The sequence below is a fragment of the Thermobia domestica genome, chromosome 2 (assembly GCF_964235325.1).
Source record: "Thermobia domestica chromosome 2, izTheDome1.hap1.1, whole genome shotgun sequence".
Classification (NCBI taxonomy): domain Eukaryota; kingdom Metazoa; phylum Arthropoda; class Insecta; order Zygentoma; family Lepismatidae; genus Thermobia; species Thermobia domestica.
This window is the reverse complement of record NC_137455.1, coordinates 51,376,885-51,399,132: the sequence shown is the minus strand read 5'-3', so window position 1 is coordinate 51,399,132 and position 22,248 is coordinate 51,376,885. Positions and strand designations below refer to the sequence as shown.

At 37.5% G+C, this 22,248-nt stretch overlaps 1 protein-coding gene and 2 non-coding genes across 4 annotated transcripts in view; all 3 read right to left on the bottom strand.

The window, feature by feature from the left end:
- Ddc (aromatic-L-amino-acid decarboxylase) overlaps positions 1 to 22,248 on the bottom strand; it is a 113,682-nt gene that overhangs the window by 48,409 nt on the left and 43,025 nt on the right. For both annotated transcript variants that reach the window (XM_081741263.1, XM_081741270.1), the window contains exons 3-4: positions 2,399 to 2,519; positions 1,944 to 2,057 (exon numbers count right to left, since the gene is read on the bottom strand). In XM_081741263.1, the coding sequence (XP_081597389.1) occupies positions 1,944 to 2,057; positions 2,399 to 2,519 (235 nt within the window). The remainder of the gene's footprint in view (positions 1 to 1,943; positions 2,058 to 2,398; positions 2,520 to 22,248) is intronic.
- TRNAP-AGG (transfer RNA proline (anticodon AGG)) lies at positions 2,602 to 2,673 on the bottom strand. The gene has a single exon. It is a non-coding gene; the product is annotated as a tRNA-Pro (tRNA).
- TRNAP-UGG (transfer RNA proline (anticodon UGG)) lies at positions 8,647 to 8,718 on the bottom strand. The gene has a single exon. It is a non-coding gene; the product is annotated as a tRNA-Pro (tRNA).

Genomic DNA, 22,248 nt, shown 5'->3' with positions numbered 1-22,248 from the left:
CAAAGGAGTCCAGAGGGGATCAAAATTAAAAAAAAAAAAAAAAGAAAAGAAAAAAGAAAAATCCCATTTTCTCTCAAAATTTCCCGCTTCACGGACAAGGTAGGGAAATGTGAATGTTACCGTTTCAAAGGCTGTTCTATTCTGAAGAGGATGAGGTATGAACCATGATCCTAGGATAAATAGGGATGATGATGTAGCTGCTTGACTGAAAGTTTATAATTTACCTTTAAAAAAGCCGTAATTTAAAAGGGTTAAGAAACATTGTTTGGGATTGATATAGGTTAACAATTGGGGATTAATTCAAAATTCAACCCTAATACTTTCACTTAAATGGCATAATTAGCATTTAATACTAATTCCTAATGCTTTTTCTTCAGTTCGCGACTTGTAATTTACGAGGAGAAAGATTTTATTTAAATCAAAAAAATCGATTTAAATCAAAAAAATCAACAAAAATGATTTTTTTAAAAAAATCATGATTTTTTTTCCACCCTGCTGTGTACTAAACCATAGTTTTGTAGCCTATTGTGAAACCACTAAGTGCCACGATGTTCCCCAACCAACAGTGGACCTTCCAACAGGAGGACAAGGCACCGTCAACACAGAAGTGACTACAAGTCGACGTCTTTGACTTCATCTCCGTATCAAACTGGTCTTCTATCATCCCGGATATGAACCTGCTCGATTACAAACTCCGATCAGTGCTTCAATCAATGACCTGCAAGAAGAGACATCCTAATGTGAACTCCCTGAAGCGCGTCCGAGTCAAGGCAGCACACTACTTCCCCTCGACACTATTCGTAATTACATTGACGACTGACTCGTCAGACCCTGGGCCTGCATCCAGGCTCAAGATGGACATTTTGAAAACTGATTGGTACTCATCATATTCAACACTTCCATGTATCAAAACTGCACTGTATCTGTGATTTCCAAATGTGTGTGTTATGGGCATTGTAGCACTCAGGCTTTATTGGCCAGTCATATTATCTATACATAGGTCTAGACTCATACAAATGCGCCGCACGCATAGATGAACTGGTGGTATTGTTAACATTACTGCCCTGGAATTTGGAAAACAAGGCGCCAGTCAAACTTTATTCCTATACTGTGCTAAATGCGAGAAAAGTAGCATAGCGTGGCTCAAGAATATGGGATTAAATGCAGTAAACTTCATTTCATTAACATTGAACTGGAACATGAGCAGACTGGCACCAGTGAGAACACCCAAATTTTAAAACAGTCAATCGTTCTACTACTAAACGATAGCAAGTCCAACGGAGAGATCACAGAGCTACAAAACTGACCACTCTATGGGAAAGATGGACCACAAAAACGATCGGAATACACAAAGGAGAAGTCTTCACTCAACAGACCAGGAATTCTGACCGTTTTTGTGTTCAATTTGTCCGTTTTGGGTTTTAGAACTTCTGACAGTCTTGTACGCAATCTGTCTGCTGGATCTTCTGACCGTTTTGGCAGTTGGGCGTATTGCCAGTTTTAAAAGTTGTGTTTTGAGCACTGGGGGAACTGACCTAGATCCCGTAGAATTACTGATTAGTAATCAGTAATTCTACGGGATCTAGGTCAGTTTCTCCAGTGCTCAAAACACGGGAGAGTAAAACAGTTATGTTCCTTAATAGCGGCACTAGGCTCGTAATAATAGAGGGGCAAGAGGAAGGCAAGAAAAATTTTGGGGAGGCGAGGCAACCACACTTATTTTGCTTTGAATTATTATAGATTTGTACATATTATTATTATATTATTCACCGATTGTATATGGAAAAATGGGGGGCGAAGGGGGAGCGAGAAAAAAATATTAGGATGCCGGTCGCCCCTCCTTATCCCCTGTAGCGCTGCCACTGTGCATAACTTCGTTGTTTATGTGTGTATAATTTCTGTCAACTTTAAATAGCAAAGTACTATGGTCACGGAATACTTACCCAGCTAAAACCAATGCAAGCGATTGCTCCGCTAAGCATATCGGCCACAATTGCAGGATAAGAGTTGGCTGTCGGGAAGTAAGCATGGAAATGCGGAGAATGCCAATGGGTTACCTGCAGAAAAAAAAAAAGTGAGGTTATTCTTTGTAACATAAAAAGAAGCAAATAAATGAATTAAAATAAGCATGCCAACTAGATCAAAACATTTAATTATTTGAAAGAACTTTGTAACTACTAATGAATCTAGTTTCTAAAATACATGTAAAACTTCTCGAACTACGCCCTTTGCTAAATACGAAAATCCACATTTCATCATATTTTCTTGTTCTATACATTGACCACCTTTATGTCGGGACTTTTTCTATTATTGTTAGTTATTTTGTGTGTCACACACACACATTATATATATAAAAAATTTCTGCACAGTGAAGCAACTAAATCTGTAAAACACTCACCCCAGGCATAATAACTCTCTCGATGTCGCCCATAACTTCCTGCCACTTCTCAGGACATTCTGGTGCTTCATTTGGCAACAGTGGGCGAATATATCCTGGTTCAACAGTGGGCAATACTCGTCTGAAAGAAATAAAATGTGTTTTTCCCATTAATTAAGCCACAAACATATAGAACGACTATGACTAATGGTATTTAAAATAAAGGGCTCGTCCGGGATTTGAACCCGGGACCTCTCGCACCCTAAGCGAGAATCATACCCCTAGACCAACGAGCCAGGCACCTGTGTGTATATATGTATCATCATTCCTTCGTTGAAGCAACTTTCTATTCTGAAGGAGGTTAGTGTCACGTAATCAGTAGCGTATCTTCATCTTGATAACGTCTGCATATCCTCCACTTTGTCAATGCCCTCTATTAGTCGTTTATAGAACTACGTCTCACATCCTGAATAAAGATATTAGAATGTTTTTCTTCGGTTTAACAAATACAGAAAAAACAGCAGTGCTTGCCACTTTTACGTATACAGCATTGAAGCTGCCAGAGGGGAAAATGAAATCTAAGTTTTACGTCTCACGCATATGATGGCTAGGCTAAAGGAGACGGTGATGATGAGAAATGAAGTGGGAGGAAACGGGAGAACCTAAAAAAAAGACATGCACACGGTGTTTGTTCACCACGAAGTTCACTTAGCGCGAGCTGGGATCGGACCAAGGATCCCATATAAGAGAGGTGAACGCTTTACCTCTGAGCCACTGCGGCTCCTGCCGCCAGAGGGAGCAAGGGGACAGCCCCCTAGTCACAAGTGTGTCCCGCCAGACTGGCCCATAGATATGTCATATAGGTCAAATAATATAAACTATTATTTTAGGTATACAAACACTTACTTGGCTTCCCCAAAATGTCTACCTCTCAGTTTGCCCCTCCTAAAAATTAAGGCCGCAGTCGTCATTGAAATGTAGGCGTAAAGAATTTCTATTATTGGGGTCTTAATTTTATTATAGTAAACAATTACATTTAGGTAAGGCTGTCTTAAGAATCAGCTTAAATTAGCAAAACTAATAGTGATTTAATGTCTATAGCTTCATAATTTGTAGGCTTCGAACTCTGACAACTATTTACTACCGTATTATTATTTCGAAAGAAGCAAAAAGGTGAAACTTACTTTTTTTCTAATTACTTTAACTCTTAAAAGCAAGTAATATTGACATAAAAGTTCTAAATCATTTTAACAGGATTTCCATACTTCATGAATTATAATTTTTAATGAAACGCTTTTGTCAAATATTTGATGAATTGTATAATTACTATTATTAATTCCGTTACATCACTTGTAACGAGTTCCCTCGTGGTTAAGCGGTTACCATATTCGCCTTTGGCGTACTAGACCCACCCTCGATTCCCAACACTAGCATCGTTAGCTTTTTAAATCTGGGGGAAGTCGGATGAATCAATCAAAATACTCTTCGACAAAAGTTATATATACAAAGTTGTCTTAGTTTCTTTTAATACATTTGACTAAAATCTGGGGGGAACGCGTTCCCCGCTTACGACGCCCGTGTTCCCAACGGGAGCTCGTGTGATTCGGATTCCTTGTTAAGCTGTAGGTCGACGTCTTATATAGCCTCGCTGCTGAAAGGAACGCTAAACGGAAATCAAATCAAAATCAGTTAACAGGTCACAAGTTTAGTCAATATTCTTTGCATTTCACAAATATTCCGGAAATATGCTTTTAAATCAGTTACTAGTAGCTCTGTGCTGTGAACAATTTTTATGTTCGTTTGGGTAATGAACATGAATTGTCTTCTCTAAGTTCATCCCAACTTTTAATTTTAGTGAATAACTTAAAACACAATGAAGAATGTTAAAAACACAAAAAAAAAAAAAAAAATAGAAAGTGTGCCAGATAGTGTCTACAAAAACCTATTATATGAACTAATCATTTTCAAAACCTTTCAATCCAATAACGTATAAATTTTGGTGCTCAGCAATTATGACGTCATAAATTGCGCACCGAAATTTCTGATCTATAAGAAAAGACCTAGAAACTAACGATAATCTGTATAAATACGTAAATGTTATGAACAATGGCCCGGTACCGGAGATATTCTTTTATGGCCAGACCTGTACATTTACATTGTTCAGTTTTGTGGCCAGACAGATTTTCCTATGGAGTTAGGATATTATACGTAAGGTAGCCATTATAAATAGATGTAAATTCAATTTATAAAGAAGAAATATTGTGAAAATATAAATTAAAGTGTTGAGAAGTATTCGAAAATACTTAAGTTTAAATTTATTTTATTCTGAGTTATCAATGAACATTCATGGAGTAAATTACGTCTTAAGTAGTTCAATAATCCTATTTTGACGAACTTAGGGCAAATATGTAAATAACTGTACAGAATAGTTGGTAAGTAATAAATTAATTGCTTCAAAACTTATCAGTTTATTTAAGGTGGATCACTAGGTGTTTTCAGTGCTATGTTAAACGCTGCTTAAATAGTGTGGCGTTGCCAGATAGTGTCGAGTGTTTACTGATGCGAGATAATAAAGGAAGTAATCATGGAATTCTGCTTGGATACTTACTAGAGAAATTAGTTATCGACCCTTATCGCAATTCCGCTTCTCGAACTGCAACGCTAGAATCCAGGAATAATCTTATTGTGACTACTACAGTAAACGTACAAATTTGGCAACAACGCATTATGGCGTTCGGCGCAAGTTTCGCCTTAAAATCTATTTCCTTAAATGTAAATTAATATTTAAATAAAATATGAAACATAACACGAAAAACGGTCAAACAATATATCTATTTCGTAATAAGATCGTTACTTTAAAATACTTTACACATACAAATAAACATTTCGTAAAACTGAGCACTTCTTGTAAGATCTTACAGCAAGTGCCATCTTGTGTGCTCATTGTAAAACTAATCAAATATTTTCTTTTATTTGTTACATTTTTCGATATCAGGAGACAACCAAATGAATCAGTGTCTTGTGCTGTAGTTGAAACATTACTCTATCTTACAGTACAATATTTATAATATGTAACGTTTCATTGCACAGTAGTTAAGGCAATGAGCTAAAATGTATACTGAGTTCCGGGTGGTGATCCACGCGTTTTGTAGACATTACCTGGCTCACTTTCCACATTTTAGAACTAGTATTAAGAATTAGATTTCTGTGCTTTTCATCTATGGCCATATTAACCCGTCACATATAAGGGATGATGTCCCTCTGCGATTACACTATCCGAGGAAAGGAAACTGCCTGAGACCTGTATATTAGGTACCATTACGGCATTTGCCAGTATGAATGAAAAAGTAAAACAGGAAAACCTTACTCAGGATGGCTAGCCTGAAAAAGCTTTTATACTTTTTTAATCTGAGCGTCTCAACCAAAAATCGAACCCGGAACTGTTCGCAAAGACGACAGCGTTAGCAACTACTCTACGCGGGGATGTTTTTCCATAGTTTAAATATTTTTCATAACCTTTAAGTTATTCACTATTAAAAAAAAAAAGAAAGAAAGAAAGAAAGAAAAGAAAGTGGGGAGGTGCAAGCTTAGCGAACAGCTGGGTGACTCAACTAATGTCAATTAATCAATGGTTATCCCTATATAGTAATTACATTTCCTATTAATAAGTAAGTGCGAAATTCTATCACGATTACTTCCAAAAGTCAAGCACATAAGATACTATATAAATTCACAAATCGATGAGAAATTTTCGAGACGAAACGAAAAAGATTCCTTCGAGAATCGAGACGAGAGAAGACGAGACGAGACGAGACTACAAAATCTAATTTCTCACCTCATGAGCAACACTACATGTCAGTGGCAGACCGTGTTAGGGAATCGCACTTGGGTCATGACTTTTGTCCGGGTCTCACTTCTCAGACTCGGTCTGACCAGAAACACAAAAAGCTGCTGAGATATCAGCTCCACAGGATTTTACTGCAGAATTTTATGGTGACCTCAAATACTCATGTCTTTTATTCCTGGTGAGGTACTTCTTAATCAAGGTACCACATTTTGACTATTTCAAATATAATTTCACGTTTATTAGTCTTCCTATACTGAAAACATACAGGGTGTAACATTAATGCGTGTTCACAAGTGACGAGGTGATTGTGGACATCCAAATAAGTAAAAAATGTTCCTATAAAAATGGGTCGGATGCCGCTGTTTCCGAGATACAGAGTATTCAAATGTCGAGTCCCTCCAATGGCTCACCACGGGAAAGTGAATGGAAGTGTTCAATGTTACAGGAATAATACAATCAAGAGGAATTATGCCAATAGATACATTTACATTAACATAGAGAATGAAACTGATCAACATTTAAGGTTGTTAGGTTGTCAGTGTTGCCAATCTGGTACAAAGTGTTCCTTTTTTAAATAGCACTAGATGTCCACACGTTAGCATATGGTTGCTGACTTTAAAACGTTCCTAAACATGGGCAGATCCTGCTTCGTTCTCGAAAGACAAAGCGTCCAAGTGTGAAGTCAATTAACGGCCCACAATAGGAAACAACGGTTCATAGATCAAAACTCTTGCATGAAAGTGTTATATCGTTACAAATGAATGCACATGAGAATAACTTACGTATGGAGCCACAAAGTAATTAAATGTTAAAAGCCACGAAGTAATGTTATTGAGTAACAATGTTGCCCACTTCGTGTGGACGCCTAGTACTATTTGAAAACATAACACTTTGTACCAGGTTGCCAATACTGACAACCCAATAACCTTAAATGTTGATCAGTTTAATTCTCTATGTTAGTGTAAATGCATTTGCACAGACATAATTCCACTTGATTGTATTATTCCTGTAATATTGGACATTTTCATTCACTTTCCCATAGTAAGCCATTGAAGGGGCTCGACATTTGAACACCCTGTATCTCGGAAACTAAGTGGCATCGGACCGATGTTTATAGGAACATTTTTACTTATTTGGATGCCCGCAATCACCTCGTCACTTTTGAACACGCATTAATTTTACACCCTGTATATATCTAACAAAACACTTTTTGGGCTCCGTAGTATCTCATATCTACACAACTTTTACCGACTCTTCAATTACATTTTGATGATTCCTCATAAGAAAAATACCTAGTTTCTACTTTTCCAGGTTTCTCACGTGCTTATACTCTAATAGGTCTTTTAGTTATCTTTCAATTCAGTGGTTTGACACACAGACGGACATAGAACAGAAATAACAGATTTGGAAAGAGAGGGGGGGAGAAAGAAGGGGAGATAGACTCGTGTTTGTTAGAAAACCCTGTATCTCGGAAACTATGTGGCATCGGACCCATGTTTATAGAAAATACATTAGCAGCCTCTAGTACGATGTTGTGTCGTTTCCGGAAAGGGCGCCTATTTCTTTGTAACTTGGGGGGGGGGGTTAATTCAGATTTGTTTGGTTGCGGATATAGGTCTAAGAAGGCATATATGAGGATTTTAAGACAAATTTAATTCAAATTATACCAAATATTGTATAAAGAATTCATATAACAATACATATAACAATAAAAAATACATTCATAAAAATACATGGGATCCTACATGAGCATTAGGGGGCCAGGCCCCCGGACCCCCAGGATCGACGCCCTTGGTTTCCGGGTCTATCCGGATCATGGGTCTGTTCTTGTCACTCCGGATCCTGAGTCTGTCCGGGTCACGGGTCTGTTTGGATCACGAAATTAGTGACCCTTTCCATCTGTACATACAGCCAAGGGGAACTCATTTACTCGGATGAGATATAATCCTTGTAGATTTCAGGGGCTTCTCCTTGGATGCATTTGTAATCGGAATAGGTACAAAATTTGAATTTAAGTAATAGGAAAATTTATATTTGTTCTCCTTGGTATTAATGACCTCATACTCCTACTCATATGATTTGAAATTTTAATTTTCAACGATTTCTTTTTATAAATTCCGAATTAACCAATCAGTTAAAATACATTGGTTCATGTGTTTAACTAGATTAATTTCTTTTGTAGTTAATAGAATGTCAAAAGTTCTCTATCATGTCTGATATTAGTAAGTCACTTTGCCTGTTTTAGAGATGAGAAGTTTCAGTACATCAGGATTCTCTATTACTCATCATTTCTTGACGTAAGAAATTTCACTAATTGCAACAATTCTCCCTACCACCCTTTTCTTTTTCTCTTTACTATAATTGGTATGACTTACAGATAAATAGCATCAGACATAAAATTATGAGAAAAATTTAAAACAGTGGGCTCGTCCGGGATTTGAACCCGGGACCTCTCGCACCCAAAGCGAGAATCATACCCCTAGACCAACGAGCCAACTTACGAGACTTGTTTCACCTTATTCACTCGGTTGCACTCATTATTTCTTTCAGGTGATAAAAAGATAAAAGTTGTCGTGCAACTGACGTCACACATTCCAATAGAAAGTGGATGAGAGATCAACGTGAGCAATTACAACGCACTCTGATGGATAGAATTAGAACTTGTTTATGGATCGCAATTTGCAACCTGAAACAAACTTAGGTGACCTTTGTCTAGTAAAATGAGAAATTATTATTATTATTATTATTATTATTATTATTATTATTATTATTATTATTATTATTATTATTATTGTGTTACAGTATTTTATAACTACTTAATGAACATGTATGACAACTTTTTATCCTATCTGCCTTAAACATAAATCCTATTTTTTGTTTCTTACCATGAGCCAGAACCTTCAATGGATTGTATTGACCCTTGTCTTTTAATTTGAAAGAGCTTTAAGGGGGGGGGGGAGGGGACTGAAAAGAATAAGAAAGGAAGATAAAATACAGTTCCACTGTTCCAGTTCACTCAATTCCACGTTAAGACAAGGCATTCTGATTCACTACATATTGCGAAAAATCTAATTTTTAACAGATTATACCAGAGAACCACGAGAACGAGTAGAATTACGAAACTACTCCAGACATTTCGGGAAACATTTTTGTGAATGTGCTGCTTCCTACATTCTATTTTCTTTTTCATCTTCATGTATTTAGTTTCATATACTACTATTATGCACTGTAGATTGTTACGAAACAAGCGAGAATTGACAGATAATGTACACTACAAACAATATGCAGTAGTAGGAATGTCACTTGCACACCACGCAGGGGCGGATCCAGAACCGACGACTTCTTGGGGGGGGGGGTTGTCATACTGCTACTTTTAAGGGCTCCAAACTTTGGGATGGGTTTTATTTATATATATAAAACAAGAAAGTTTCCTCTTCTGAGGGGAGGACGATCACCCCCCCCTGGATCCGTCCCTAACACCACGTAAAGAAGTTTCGTTCCTATGGTGTGATACTTCTTCACTTGATATTGAAAAAGGAAGTGCTAGTCGATTTCTACTATTTCTGGTTTCAGTAGAGAGATTAAGAGTGGAGACGAAATATACTTTTTGGGACGTTCAATTAATTGGAGAAAACTGCTTTTTGCTATCTGATACTGCTTTTAGTCTACAACAACGAATGTTAAAATCGGAAATGACCGTATTTTCCCCACTTCTGGATTTAGTAGAGAGTAATGGATGGAGGTGAAATCAAATCTTTGAGTTTAACGCAGAGTTTCCCAACCTTTTTCAACTTGCGGCACACTACGGGTGTAACTTGAATTCTCGCGGCACACTCAGATATTATTATTATTATTATTATTATTATTATTATTATTATTATTATTATTATTATTATTATTATTATTATTTCCAAATATAAAATACCATGGTATTTTTTTTCTGTGATTACTGATCATCATCTCACAGAGATGAAAGCTCGATCACTGGGTTTCTCCTATGCTAATTCATTGTGCTTATTTTTTATTCTAATTTTAAAATAAAAAAACAATTGCAATGAAATATAGGACTCAGATTTTTAAAAATACGCCTTCTTTTTCGAAAACTGCATCCAACCTTTCACTAAGAACAAAGATCACTAAATAACGAACGAACAAACAAACAAATAAATGTCTTGTACTTTTAACTTTGCTGTTTTAACCAAAACCGGTGTATATTATTGCAATCACACAGTTTGCGATGCGTCGAAATCAAAACACACCTGTTGAACAAAATGTTGTTCTATCACTCACGTGCGAATGAGTATTCTACGAACGTTCACTTGATGCGTACCGTACAAGTGCTTCAATTCTCGGTGTTAGTATGACTCAATTGAAGCGTAACATAGCAGCTAACTGTAGAAATGTGTACGAGCCGAAATACTTTCTGCTACACAGTAATAGATGTGGAATAATATATTACAATTACAATAAGTTTTCCACAGTAGAAATTCATAGTATTGTGAAATACAAAAATATGCATTTTTCCTATGTCTTGCAATTTGGTTGCTATAGAATTTATAATTTTGTTTCGATTTCCTCGCGGCACACCAGCGGTCCATTCGCGGCACACCGGTTGGGAAACGCTGGTTTAACATGTCACCATTATCTCTAAGTTAAAGGAGACGGATGATTAAGACAAGTGAATCAGTGGAATAAGAATGTAGAAGACTGAAGTACCCCGAGAAAACCCACGCATATGATGTTGTTCACCCAAAGTTATTTCGACGGGAAATGAACCAGGAACCCCACGCACCAGAGCTAAGCAATCTACCAGCGAGCCACCATACTCTCCTAAAGAGTGGAGAAAACGTGTTCTCAGGACGGGAAACCACTTCTCGCTATCTATTACCGTTTCTTGCTCTATAGTGATTAACGATAAAAACCGGAACTGGTTGATTGATTTCTACCATTTCCGGTTTGAATATAGCCTTCATGAACGAACTATTTCTAGCTTTCAACTAGGGATGTCAAATTCCGGAATTTTTACTTTTCGGAAAGTAAAATCGGAAAAATCTGGAATTTGAAAAAAAATCTGGAATTTGAAAAAAAAATCTGGAATTTGAAAAAAAATCTGGAATTTGAAAAAAAATCTGGAATTTGAAAAAAAATCTGGAATTTGAAAAAAAATCTGGAATTTGAAAAAAAATCTGGAATTTGAAAAAAAATCTGGAATTTAAAAAAAAATCTGGAATTTGAAAAAAAAATCTGGAATTTGAAAAAAAAATCTGGAATTTGAAAAAAAATCTGGAATTTGAAAAAAAATCTGGAATTTGAAAAAAATCTGGAATTTGAAAAAAAATCTGGAATTTGAAAAAAAATCTGGAATTTGAAAAAAAATCTGGAATTTGAAAAAAAATCTGGAATTCAGAAAATTCTGGAATTTTTCTGAAATGCGGAATTTTTTCGAAATCTGAAAGAAATTTCCGATTCCGGAAAATGTTGTCCATCTTTTGATATTCTACATCCTGACCAAATTTGGTGGTGATTTTTCAAGTAGTTTGAGATATTTTTTGTCTCTCGAACGAACGAACGAACGAACGGACAGACGGATAGCGTAACATATAGAAAGGGACTTTTAGTAAACCCACGTCTTAAAAACAGGGGTGGACTGGCCATAATAAGGTACCGGCCCGATGGCCGCTGCGCCCTCCTCACATCAGTGCCTTTGCGCCCTCCTCGGGAGAGGCTAAGACCCGTCTTAGCCTCGTGAAGGCGCACAGTTTCCTCTCTGAACACATTAAAAAAAAAAAAAAAAAAAAAAAAAGCTACATAATTATTTTATAAATTCGCTAGCCTTTGGCCAGCTAGGGCTCCACCCCAGACCCCGGTATTTGCTCGGCCTGCGGCCTCGCTCTTTCTGTTTTCGGCGTGGGAATGCTATTAATGATATTAGATTTACCCCTAAATATATAGATTTGACTCTAATATCGGTCATTTTGAACGATATTTACACATCACCCTTACAACCCCACGCTCCGCCCAAAATCCCAGTATTTGCTCGGCCTGCGGCCTCGCTCTTTCTGTTTTTGGCTTTGGGAATGTCATTATAATGATCTTAGGGACCCTGAAATTTATAGATTTGACTCTAATATAGGTCATTTTGGATGATTTTTATATATCAACACTCCCACCCCTACTGCTCCGCACCCAGATCCCGTCTTTACTCGGCCTACGGCCTTGCCCTTTCTGTTTTAGGTTTTGGTAGTACAGTCACGAACATTAATAAATGGAGGCTGAAGTCATTATTTTTTATGGCTCCAACCTCCATTTATTAATGTTCATGACTGTACCATTAATGATCTCAGCGACTTCGAAATATGTTGATTTGACTCTAACTCGGTCATTTTGGATCATTTTTACATATCTCTCTCCTTCCCATTCCCGCCGTTAGAGGCGCTAGTGGCGTTACATAAAAACAAGACTCCGTTCAAGACTTACAGATGAACATCTGGAATCATTGTTTTTGATGAACTCAGAAAGAGACATTCTGAGCAAAATAGACAAAAATCTTATTATTGGCAAAATGTGTGAAAAAAACAAGGAAATGCGAAAGCTGCTTCAAGCATAAAGCAATGACTTTACTTTCATTTTCCAGTTTTGTTTTTGAATTTCTTTTTTCGCTAGGTAGGTATATAATTCTAAATTTATTTTTGTTAATTTGTAGTAAATGTTGCATGTATACTTTTTATTAACGGTTTTAAAAATAGATGAAAAATAAGTTAATGTTATGATGAACATACACCTAAAAGGACAGAAGTATGAAAAATAGCAACTCAAATCTTCAGTTATAATTAGGCTGTTAACAAATGTAGCCGAAGAATTTAAACAACTGGTGTGATTTTTGTAGTCTCAGTTAAACTGTGCAGATTTATGTAGGCCTAATATACGAGGCGTGTTTTTTTAAGTAGGGCCGTTTGAACATAAGTACACAACGAAAGGTTATTTCAAAAAAGTAAATGTATTTTCAAAAAGTACATACTTTACTCTATTTTTCGACATAGTTGTCAAGTTTGTTTAAACTCTTATCATACCTCTCAACCAATTTCAAAATACCCTCTTCATAAAAACTTGCTGCCTGCTCCGATAACCAAGAGTTCACTGCCGTTTTCACATCGTCGTCATCATTGTAACGGTTGCCACTGAGGTGTTGTTTGAGGTGGAGGAACATATGGTAATCTCTCGGCGCAAGATCAGGACTGTAGGGTGGGTGGTCTAAAACTTCCCAGCCAAAACTGTCAAACAAATCGCGGGTCTGACCTGCAGTCTGAGGTCTTGCATTGTCATGGAGAAGAACAATACCCTTTGTCGGCATGCCGCGTCGTTAGTTTTGAATCGCTCTGCGTAGCTTTGACAGGGTTTGGCAGTATGCTTCTGCATTGATAGTGGTTCCTCGTTGCATGAAGTCGACCAACAAAACACCATGCCTATCCCAAAATACCGACGCCATGATTTTGCCCTGGGACAGAGTCTGTTTGGCCTTCATCTTTACAGGCGAGTGTGTGTGTCTCCATTCCATGCTCTGTTGCTTCGATTCGGGCGTGATATGCGAAACCCATGTTTCGTCTCCAGTTACGATCTGACTCAAGAAGCCGTCATCTTCTTCGTGATAACGAGTCAAGAACTTCATGGCACACTCAAATCTTTGGTTTTTGTGGTTCTGTTTAGGAGTTTCGGGACCCAACGGGAGCACAGTTTCCTAAACTTTATGTGTTCAGAAACAATTTTGTAAAGCACTGATCTCGACACGTCAGGAAATTCGTTTGAGAGACCTGTTATTGTGAAGCGCCTGTTCTCACGAACCCTCGCTTCAACTGATGCCACCAAATCGTCTGTAATCGAAGAAGGGCGACCGGAGCGGTCCTCATCATGGACGTTGTCACGGCCATTTTTGAATTCTTTTACCCACTTACGCACTTTGCTTGCACTCATAACAGTATCACCGTACACTTCGCAAATCTGTCGATGAATTTCTGCAGCAGACAGGTTACTTGCTGACAAAACCCGTATCACTGAGCGAACCTCACATTGTGAAAGTCTTAAACATTGTGAAAGCACAGAACACAATCGTACAGGTCAGCTACAGAGTTGAAACTGAGCACAGTTGTTCCCGAGGCATGCCGGTACACGACGCACACGCTAGTTGCGATATGCGTGCGAACTACTAGTGTCTACAACAAAACGGACCTTACTTAAAAACCACGCCTCATATTTAGTACTCAAAGTCTCTTTGTTTATGAAAATATTGAATTTGTATAATTCTATCGTGATTAACTGCAATAGCTACTTAATCTTTTGTTGTTTTTTGTGTACTAATTTTCCGATGGAAGCCCCCCGGCACTTTCTTTTATTAGGAGGGGGTATTCCATACAAGCGAAAGCCTCAGATGGACGGCGCCCTCCCAGAGTATGTGACCGCGCCCTTTTTATATAGCCAGTCCACCCCTGCTTAAAAATTACGTCTACCTGTAAAAGGAGTAATCATATGACGTCAACCAAGTGTCAAAATGACGCTCCAACTTCAAATCCAACTATAGTGATGAGTAGGGAAGAAGTATGTAAAACACACGTTGAACCAATAGTACTAACATGGAGTCTTGTTTCCCAATACGAGACCCTAATACACCATCTCGCACTATTCATGACACTGGATTGCGAACATTTTGCTATACATGCCTACGAATGTTATCTCCTAAAGTGATTACCTGCTCTTCCTTCATAAACTGAGGTCCCAGTTCCGAATCCGGTTGTCAGACTAGCTACAGGGGCGTACACAGGGGTTGGGTCCTGGGGGTCCGGACCCTCCCGAAATCCCGATTTTTTTGTAAATGTAGTCTACTTTTAGGGGTAATTTTAGAAATTTTCATATAATTTAGCCTCAAATTGTATTTGGACCCCCCGAAACGCTTTAGACCCCTCCCGAAATAAATTCCTGCGTACGACCCTGGCTAGCTATCCTGATTGAAGTGTTTCTCAGGATTAGGGATGCGCTCGAGTCGAGACATGTCTCGAATCTCGACTCGACTCGAATTCGAGTCGAGACACACTTTGTAAAATTCGAGACGAGTCGAGACAAACTTATTTCTCGACTAGAATTTTCGAGTCGATACAAGAGTCGAGTCGAGACAGCTCCTTAAAATCTCGACTCGACTCGAATGTCTCGAAAATCTTTCTATAACTTTTAATGCTATTTTGAAGAAAGTACTTATTCAGAAACACTCGGCACGAGAATTTCGGAAACTGCTGGACTTGTCAGGTGTTCGAGGAGTGTTGTGGTGAGTGTCTTCAACAAGTGGTGAAACTAAGGGGGAAACGACGTCCAAACGTCGAGGGGTTGGGCGCCCCCCACCTCATTACATTTGTCCGACGTCGTAAGCTGGGCAGACTGGTAAAACAGGACAGGCAGCGAACTGCGTCGGAACCAACATCAGAGTTTAATGCTGGGCAAAGTACAAGTGTGTCTGAACTAGTGTTGTAAAATTTCGGGAAATTTTGAACATGTTGGTAAAAAACAGTTTTTTTTTTCGATTTCTTTCTTGAAAAATTGGAAAAATTGAAAAAATAAAAATATTTGTATTAGGTTAATTTTACTAGTAATCATATCTTTTTTTCTTCAAACGCGTAAGTTCAAAAATTTCAATATTGCCAATAATAAAAAATAGCACTCGAAAATAAAACTATTCCAATCATTATCTATATATTAAACTAATAGATTTAGTGTATGTTTGTCCCCACAGAAATGTTTATATCTTTGTCTCCAGTCCTTTCGACAATGAGATCTTGAACCCACAAGTGCTAGAAACGTGTCGTTTTCATTGGTCGATTCCAAATTTTGTATAAATTATCCAGTTCTAAGTGAATATTTTAAAAAAAAAGAAAAAAAAACATGACCATTAGTTCTTTATTAAAATTTTAGGGGTACAGTGGAAGTACTGAAATTTTAGTAAAAGTAAAGCATCATATTCTATAAGTTATATATTCCAACATCGCATAGTTGTATATAGGGGTTGTATAGTTTCTCAGGGGTTTGTTTCATGGCCAAATTATAAGAAAACGAAAGATAACCATTTCTTCAGTCTAAGATGAATCTTCATTGTTTTTTTTTTTTTTTTTTTGTCACAATGAACTCCGTATATCTCTGACATAATTAATTGTGTGTGTAATTTATTTACTTATTACATAATGCATACAAAAAGAAAGGAAACACTGGTCATATATGAATTAGAAATTCCAACTACAAGTGGGCTCAAATCTTGCAAACGGTGCGAAATATTAAAAAAAAAAAAATCGAAAAAATTTCCCGTTTATGATATCCCTTGCCGATTTTTATGAAGGCGTCCTTAACTTGTATCTGTAAAGGGACACGTACAGATATGAGGAATGACAAGGAGATTCATGCTAATATGTGAATGATGTGCTGTGTAGAGAGCGCAGGTTCAGCTAGTTGAAAATTAATAGTCTGCACTTATTTCTATTATATCATTTATTAGTGGATGTGCATTAATTACAGAACTTTTACAGTTACATACAAGCCTACCAACATGAAGTGTTTCTGTTGCAACAAATAGGTCTCTTGAATCAAACTGAGTTCTTAATATACTCTTTGATCTAGTGAAGTTTTGTTAATTTTAACCAGATCACTTCTTAAGAGAAAGAGCAGTAGGCAAACTTCACTAATACTCATGCACTAAAACATATAATTACTATTATTTAATATTTTAATATAGACACTTATATAAACTTCATGTACAAAATCCTGTATGTAAAACAAATGTTTTCTAGTGCGACAGATTACACTAGTTAAATTTAAACTTTTTGTTTGTTACATGAGAAAAATCACCTGATCTTAAAGGAACTTTCTGCGCTGAATTCGAATATGCACTCGGTTTCTCTCCATCACGTACAGTTTTCCCGTAACAGAGGGATTTTCGGGAAATTCCCTCAAAAATTCCCTTTTTCAGATATTTTATTCCCCTAGCTCCTGCCCCCTTACATATAGTAACATAGAAATTATAGCTAGGTATACCTTGATTTATATTTAATAAACCCTAAAAGTTTCGTAAAAATCGCTTTGTTCTTTCTAGAGAAATAAATATATTTGTATGTATACTGTGTGCACTGTTTATTGTACCTGATAGTAATGCTTTCAGATCTCCTGAGTTGGGGTAAAAACGATTTGCTTTATTACTACAAACACAGACATAAAAATGAATATTTACAATAGTCAACAACACACTTGTATTGACTGATGATGATCATGACCTTGATGAACCATCGACATCAACATGTACATCCAAGGATCCAACGTTTATCCCTGACTGTGTTCGCGAGCCACATTTCATCCGGCAATGTGAACTTAATGACCTAGTCCGTGATTTGCACCTGACAAAACAAGAGGCGGAACTTCTGGGATCAAGGCTCCAGCAGTGGAACTTATTGGATGCAGAAACGAACATATCAGTGTACAGGAAAAGGCATGTTCAATTTTCAAGCTATTTCTCAATGCAAGATAATGTGTGCGTATGTACGGATATAAATGGGTTGATGGCGGAGCTAGGAATTCCTTACATTCCAGAAGAATGGAGGTTATTTATCGACGCGTCAAAGGTCAGCCTTAAAGCTGTCCTTTTACATAATGGAAATAAAAAACCTTCTATACCACTTGCGCACTCAGTGAAGATTAAGGAATCCTATGACACCATGTCAACTTTGCTAAATCTTATAAATTACAAGGACCATTGTTGGCAAATATGTTGTGATCTCAAGGTAGTTGGTATTTTATTAGGACTGCAGTGCGGTTACACGAAGTACCAATGTTTTTTATGTTTATGGGATAGCCGAGCTGATGCCAAACATTATGAAGTGAAGGAATGGGATCGTAGAGTGAATTACGTACCTGGAGAATGCAACGTCAAATACGCTCCTTTGGTAGATCCTAATAAGATATTACTACCGCCACTTCATATCAAGTTAGGACTTATGAAAAACTTTGTCAAAGCCATGGACACATCTGGTGAAGGTTTCAAGTATTTGCGAGATAAGTTCCCTAACCTGAGTGATGCTAAGATTTCAGCGGGAGTGTTTATTGGTCCCCAAATTAGGAAATTAATGCTTGATGATAGCTTTGACAGCAAGTTAAACAGTGCTGAGCTAGCTGCCTGGACAGCATTTAAGTGTGTTGTGCGCAACTTTCTGGGCAATAACAAAGCTGAGAGTTACACAGAAATCGTACAGCACATGATACAGAAATACAAAGAGTTGGGTTGTAGGATGTCTTTAAAAATCGACTTTTTGCACTCCCACCTCAGCTTCTTTCCTGCTAACCTAGGTGCTCTCAGCGACGAACAGGGGGAAAGATTCCACCAAGATATAATGGCAATGGAGAAAAGGTACCAGGGACAATGGAATCCTTCAATGATGGGGGACTATTGTTGGGGTCTTGTTAGAGAATGCAACATTTCTTACAAAAGAAGGAAGTAGTGTACGTTTTTGTAACCCAATGGAAGTTTCATATATTGTGATAGTTTTGATTGTCTTTTCATGACCTTTTGGTACGTTTGTATTATTGTTTATTGTAAATTGTCACACTTGTAAATTATATTGTATTATATTTTATATATGTGTTTGTGGTAATAAAGCAAAACGTTTTACCTCAACTTAAGAGATCTGAAAGCATTACTATAAGGTGCAATAAACAGTACACACAGTATACATACAAACATATTTATTTCTCTAGAAAGAATAAAGCGATTATTACGAAACTTGGAGGGTTTGTTAAATATGAATCAAAGTATACTTAGGTATAATTTCTATGTTAGTATGTGCAAGGGGACAAGATCTTGGGGTGTAAAATAAACGAAGAGGGAAATTTTTGAGGGATTTTCCCGAAAATCCCTCTGTTACGGGAAAATCGTACGTGATGGAGAAAAACCGAGTGCATATTCGAATTCAGCGCAAAAAGTTCCTTTGAGAACAGGTATTTCCTTTTATATAACAAAACCTTTGTTAACTAGTGTTATCTATTACAATCAAAATGAAAGTGACTATGTTTCTAACTTAATAACTCCTGAATCATCAGACCGACCTCGATAAAATTTTCAACAAAGAAGAGGTTCGGGATTATTTTTATCATTTCACTTTGAAGGTGCAACTTTAGGGAAAGGGAGGGGGGAAAATGACAGATATTAGTGTCGAATTCATAATTTTCGGGGTCGCTGAAATGAAGAGAAGATGCCGTGTAAATCCACAAATTCAGCCCCATGAGTACTCCTAAGAGGAGACGGGTACTAATGGAAAAGGTAAAGATAATTGAAAATTACCGACATTAGTGTCGAATTAATAGTTTTTGGGCTCGATAAATTCATTGGTGCCCTTTATGTCCAAAATGAAACGTATTCTCCCCGTGCAAGCTATTCGGCTAGTCTGTAATAATAACGAACGGAAGTTTCACATATTCAACCCTTTAATATATTTGTCGCTGCTCAAATTTACTCACTTGTGCGGTATGTGTGTATATGTGTAAATAAGATCATATCTCTTTTTAAGTTATTCGAAAAACATAAAAATAATAAAGAGGGAAGATTTTATCAGAAATTAGGAAACTAAAAAGTAAAATTAAAACATGTTGCTTTAAGTATTTTTCCTCTTAGCAAAATACATTGTATATATATGCTGCAAACATGTTACAGGAAGTAAGATTACTAGCGTCAGACGAAGAAATAATTTTTAAATTATATTTTCCGGTTTTTGCTAATATTCCCGAACATTTTTTTTTCATTAATGGGTTCAAATTTTTTGGAAATTTTACCGACCTTGATAAAATTTTCAACATAAATGAGGTTCGGGAAGTTTTTTATTATTTCACTTTGAAGGTACAACTTGAGGGAAGGGGAGAGGGTAAAATGACAGATATTAGTGTCGAATATTCGGGGACGCTGAAATGAACAATGACACTTCCGATGCCCTTTAAATCAAAATTCGGCCCCACAACTTGGAGGAGGGAGAAGATATATAAAAATTATTGAAAATGACCGATATTAGTGTCGAATCCGTAGTTTTCGGGGTCGCTCAGATGAACAGTGACACTTCCGGCCGTTTAAATCGAAATTCAGTCCCATTAGTACTCTCAGGGGGGATGGTGACATGCAAAGATAATTGAAAATTACCGGAATTAATGTCGAATTCATAGTTTTGGGGCTCCATAAGTTCATTGGTGACAGTTTTGTGACCTTTGTGTCCGAAATGAAACTTATTCTTCCGTGAGAAGAACGGGTGTTCTGCTAGTCTGTAATAATAACGAACGGAAGTTTCACATACTCAACCCTTTAATATATTTCTTGCTGCTCAAATTCACTCACTTGTGCGGTATGTGTGTGTATGCATAAATAAGATCCTCTCTCTTTTTGAGTTTTTCGAAAAATATACAAAGAATAAAGAGGACTGTGAGACGGAGTCAAGCGGGCTGCGGCTTAATTATTATCTGGGGAACATCGACGTGAGTATCCATGTATCTAGTGGAGCTCGAGCAAGGCACCATGATGTCCAAGGCGGAGCGCACACTGCTTGGAGACTACGGACACCCCTTCTTGACGATCATGTTTCCCGACGGTAGTAGGAGTTTTCGACAAGATAATGCACCATGTTACAAGGCCAGGAATGTGATGGAGTGGTTCTAGGAACACAGGAGCGAGTTCCAAGTGATGTGTTGGTCCACCGACTCGCCGGATCTGACCTCAATTAAACACATCTGGAATGTGATTGAACGTGACGTTACGGCGCATCGCCCCCTCCCCGGAATTTACGGGAATTAGGTGAGCTGTGTGTGCATATGTGGTGTCAACTCTTTCCGGCGACCTACCAAGGATCATTGCGTCCATGCCAAGACACGTCGGCGTTGTTATCCGTTCCAAAGGTCGACATACTGATAATAGGTAGTCATAATGGTCTGGCTGATGTGTGCGTATATTTTAACTCGTATATTTTGTCTCGACTCGAATTTCGAGACGTCTCGACTCGAATTCGAGTCGAGTCGAGTCGAGACAGAAACATATTTTCGAGTCGAGACAACATTTTCTCGAGACGAGTCGAGACAGGCTTAAATCTCGACTCGACTCGTGCGCATCCCTACTCAGGATTTAAAATCAGTTTCGCTAAATCAGTGGTCGCCAAACTTACGAAGTTTCTTAGCTACCGTACCGTTTCCAAATTCTACTGTGAGCTACCAACAACAACAACAAAAAAAATCTAGTAAATATGATAAACCAAACTAACCAAGTTACCAAATGTCTAATATACATAAAACATAACGTGCACAACCCATGCGTATACCATCAAGTGTGAAATGAAACTGACAATGGAGATTGCGCGTGAGAAAAAACGCAGTTGTCAGCGCCCCTTGTCGTTAGCGTTAGCTCAGTGGAGGAAAAAAAGTTAGCCAACTGGAGCGTTAACGTGATCTACTGAAAATGTTCCCGCGAATTAGTAATAGCTCGCAATCGACGGTTTGCGATCACTGCCCTAAACGAATGTTTAGGGTCTATATTTTTCCTTTAGGTAGCTATAGGCACTACTCAACTTTGTTTTCCTTTTTTCTCTGTGTTTGTTGGTAGTCAGCCAGTATAGTCCAAAAAGCATGACCAACACTAGCAAAGTTAGAATTATAGCTAAAAATATACCTAACAAAACGTTCCAGTCAAATATGCAAGACAGTAGCTCACTATTGAATTCAGGCATATTCAAGGGGGTGTTGAGTCCCCTATGCGTTCCCCCCCTAGAATATCTACACGCATGCATTGATTTTTTTTTATTTTGGAAATAAGAAGTCGTAAAAGCAGACTTTTTTTCTTTAATAGTTTCTTCTTTTGCCCAACCTAATTGTTGAAATTAACAAACCGCGTCTTCATATAAAGTCGAGGTTAAATAAAAACTTGGAAATTAGATACAAACGCGCACAAACGTTTTACACTAGTTAGGTAAAAATGGCAATATGT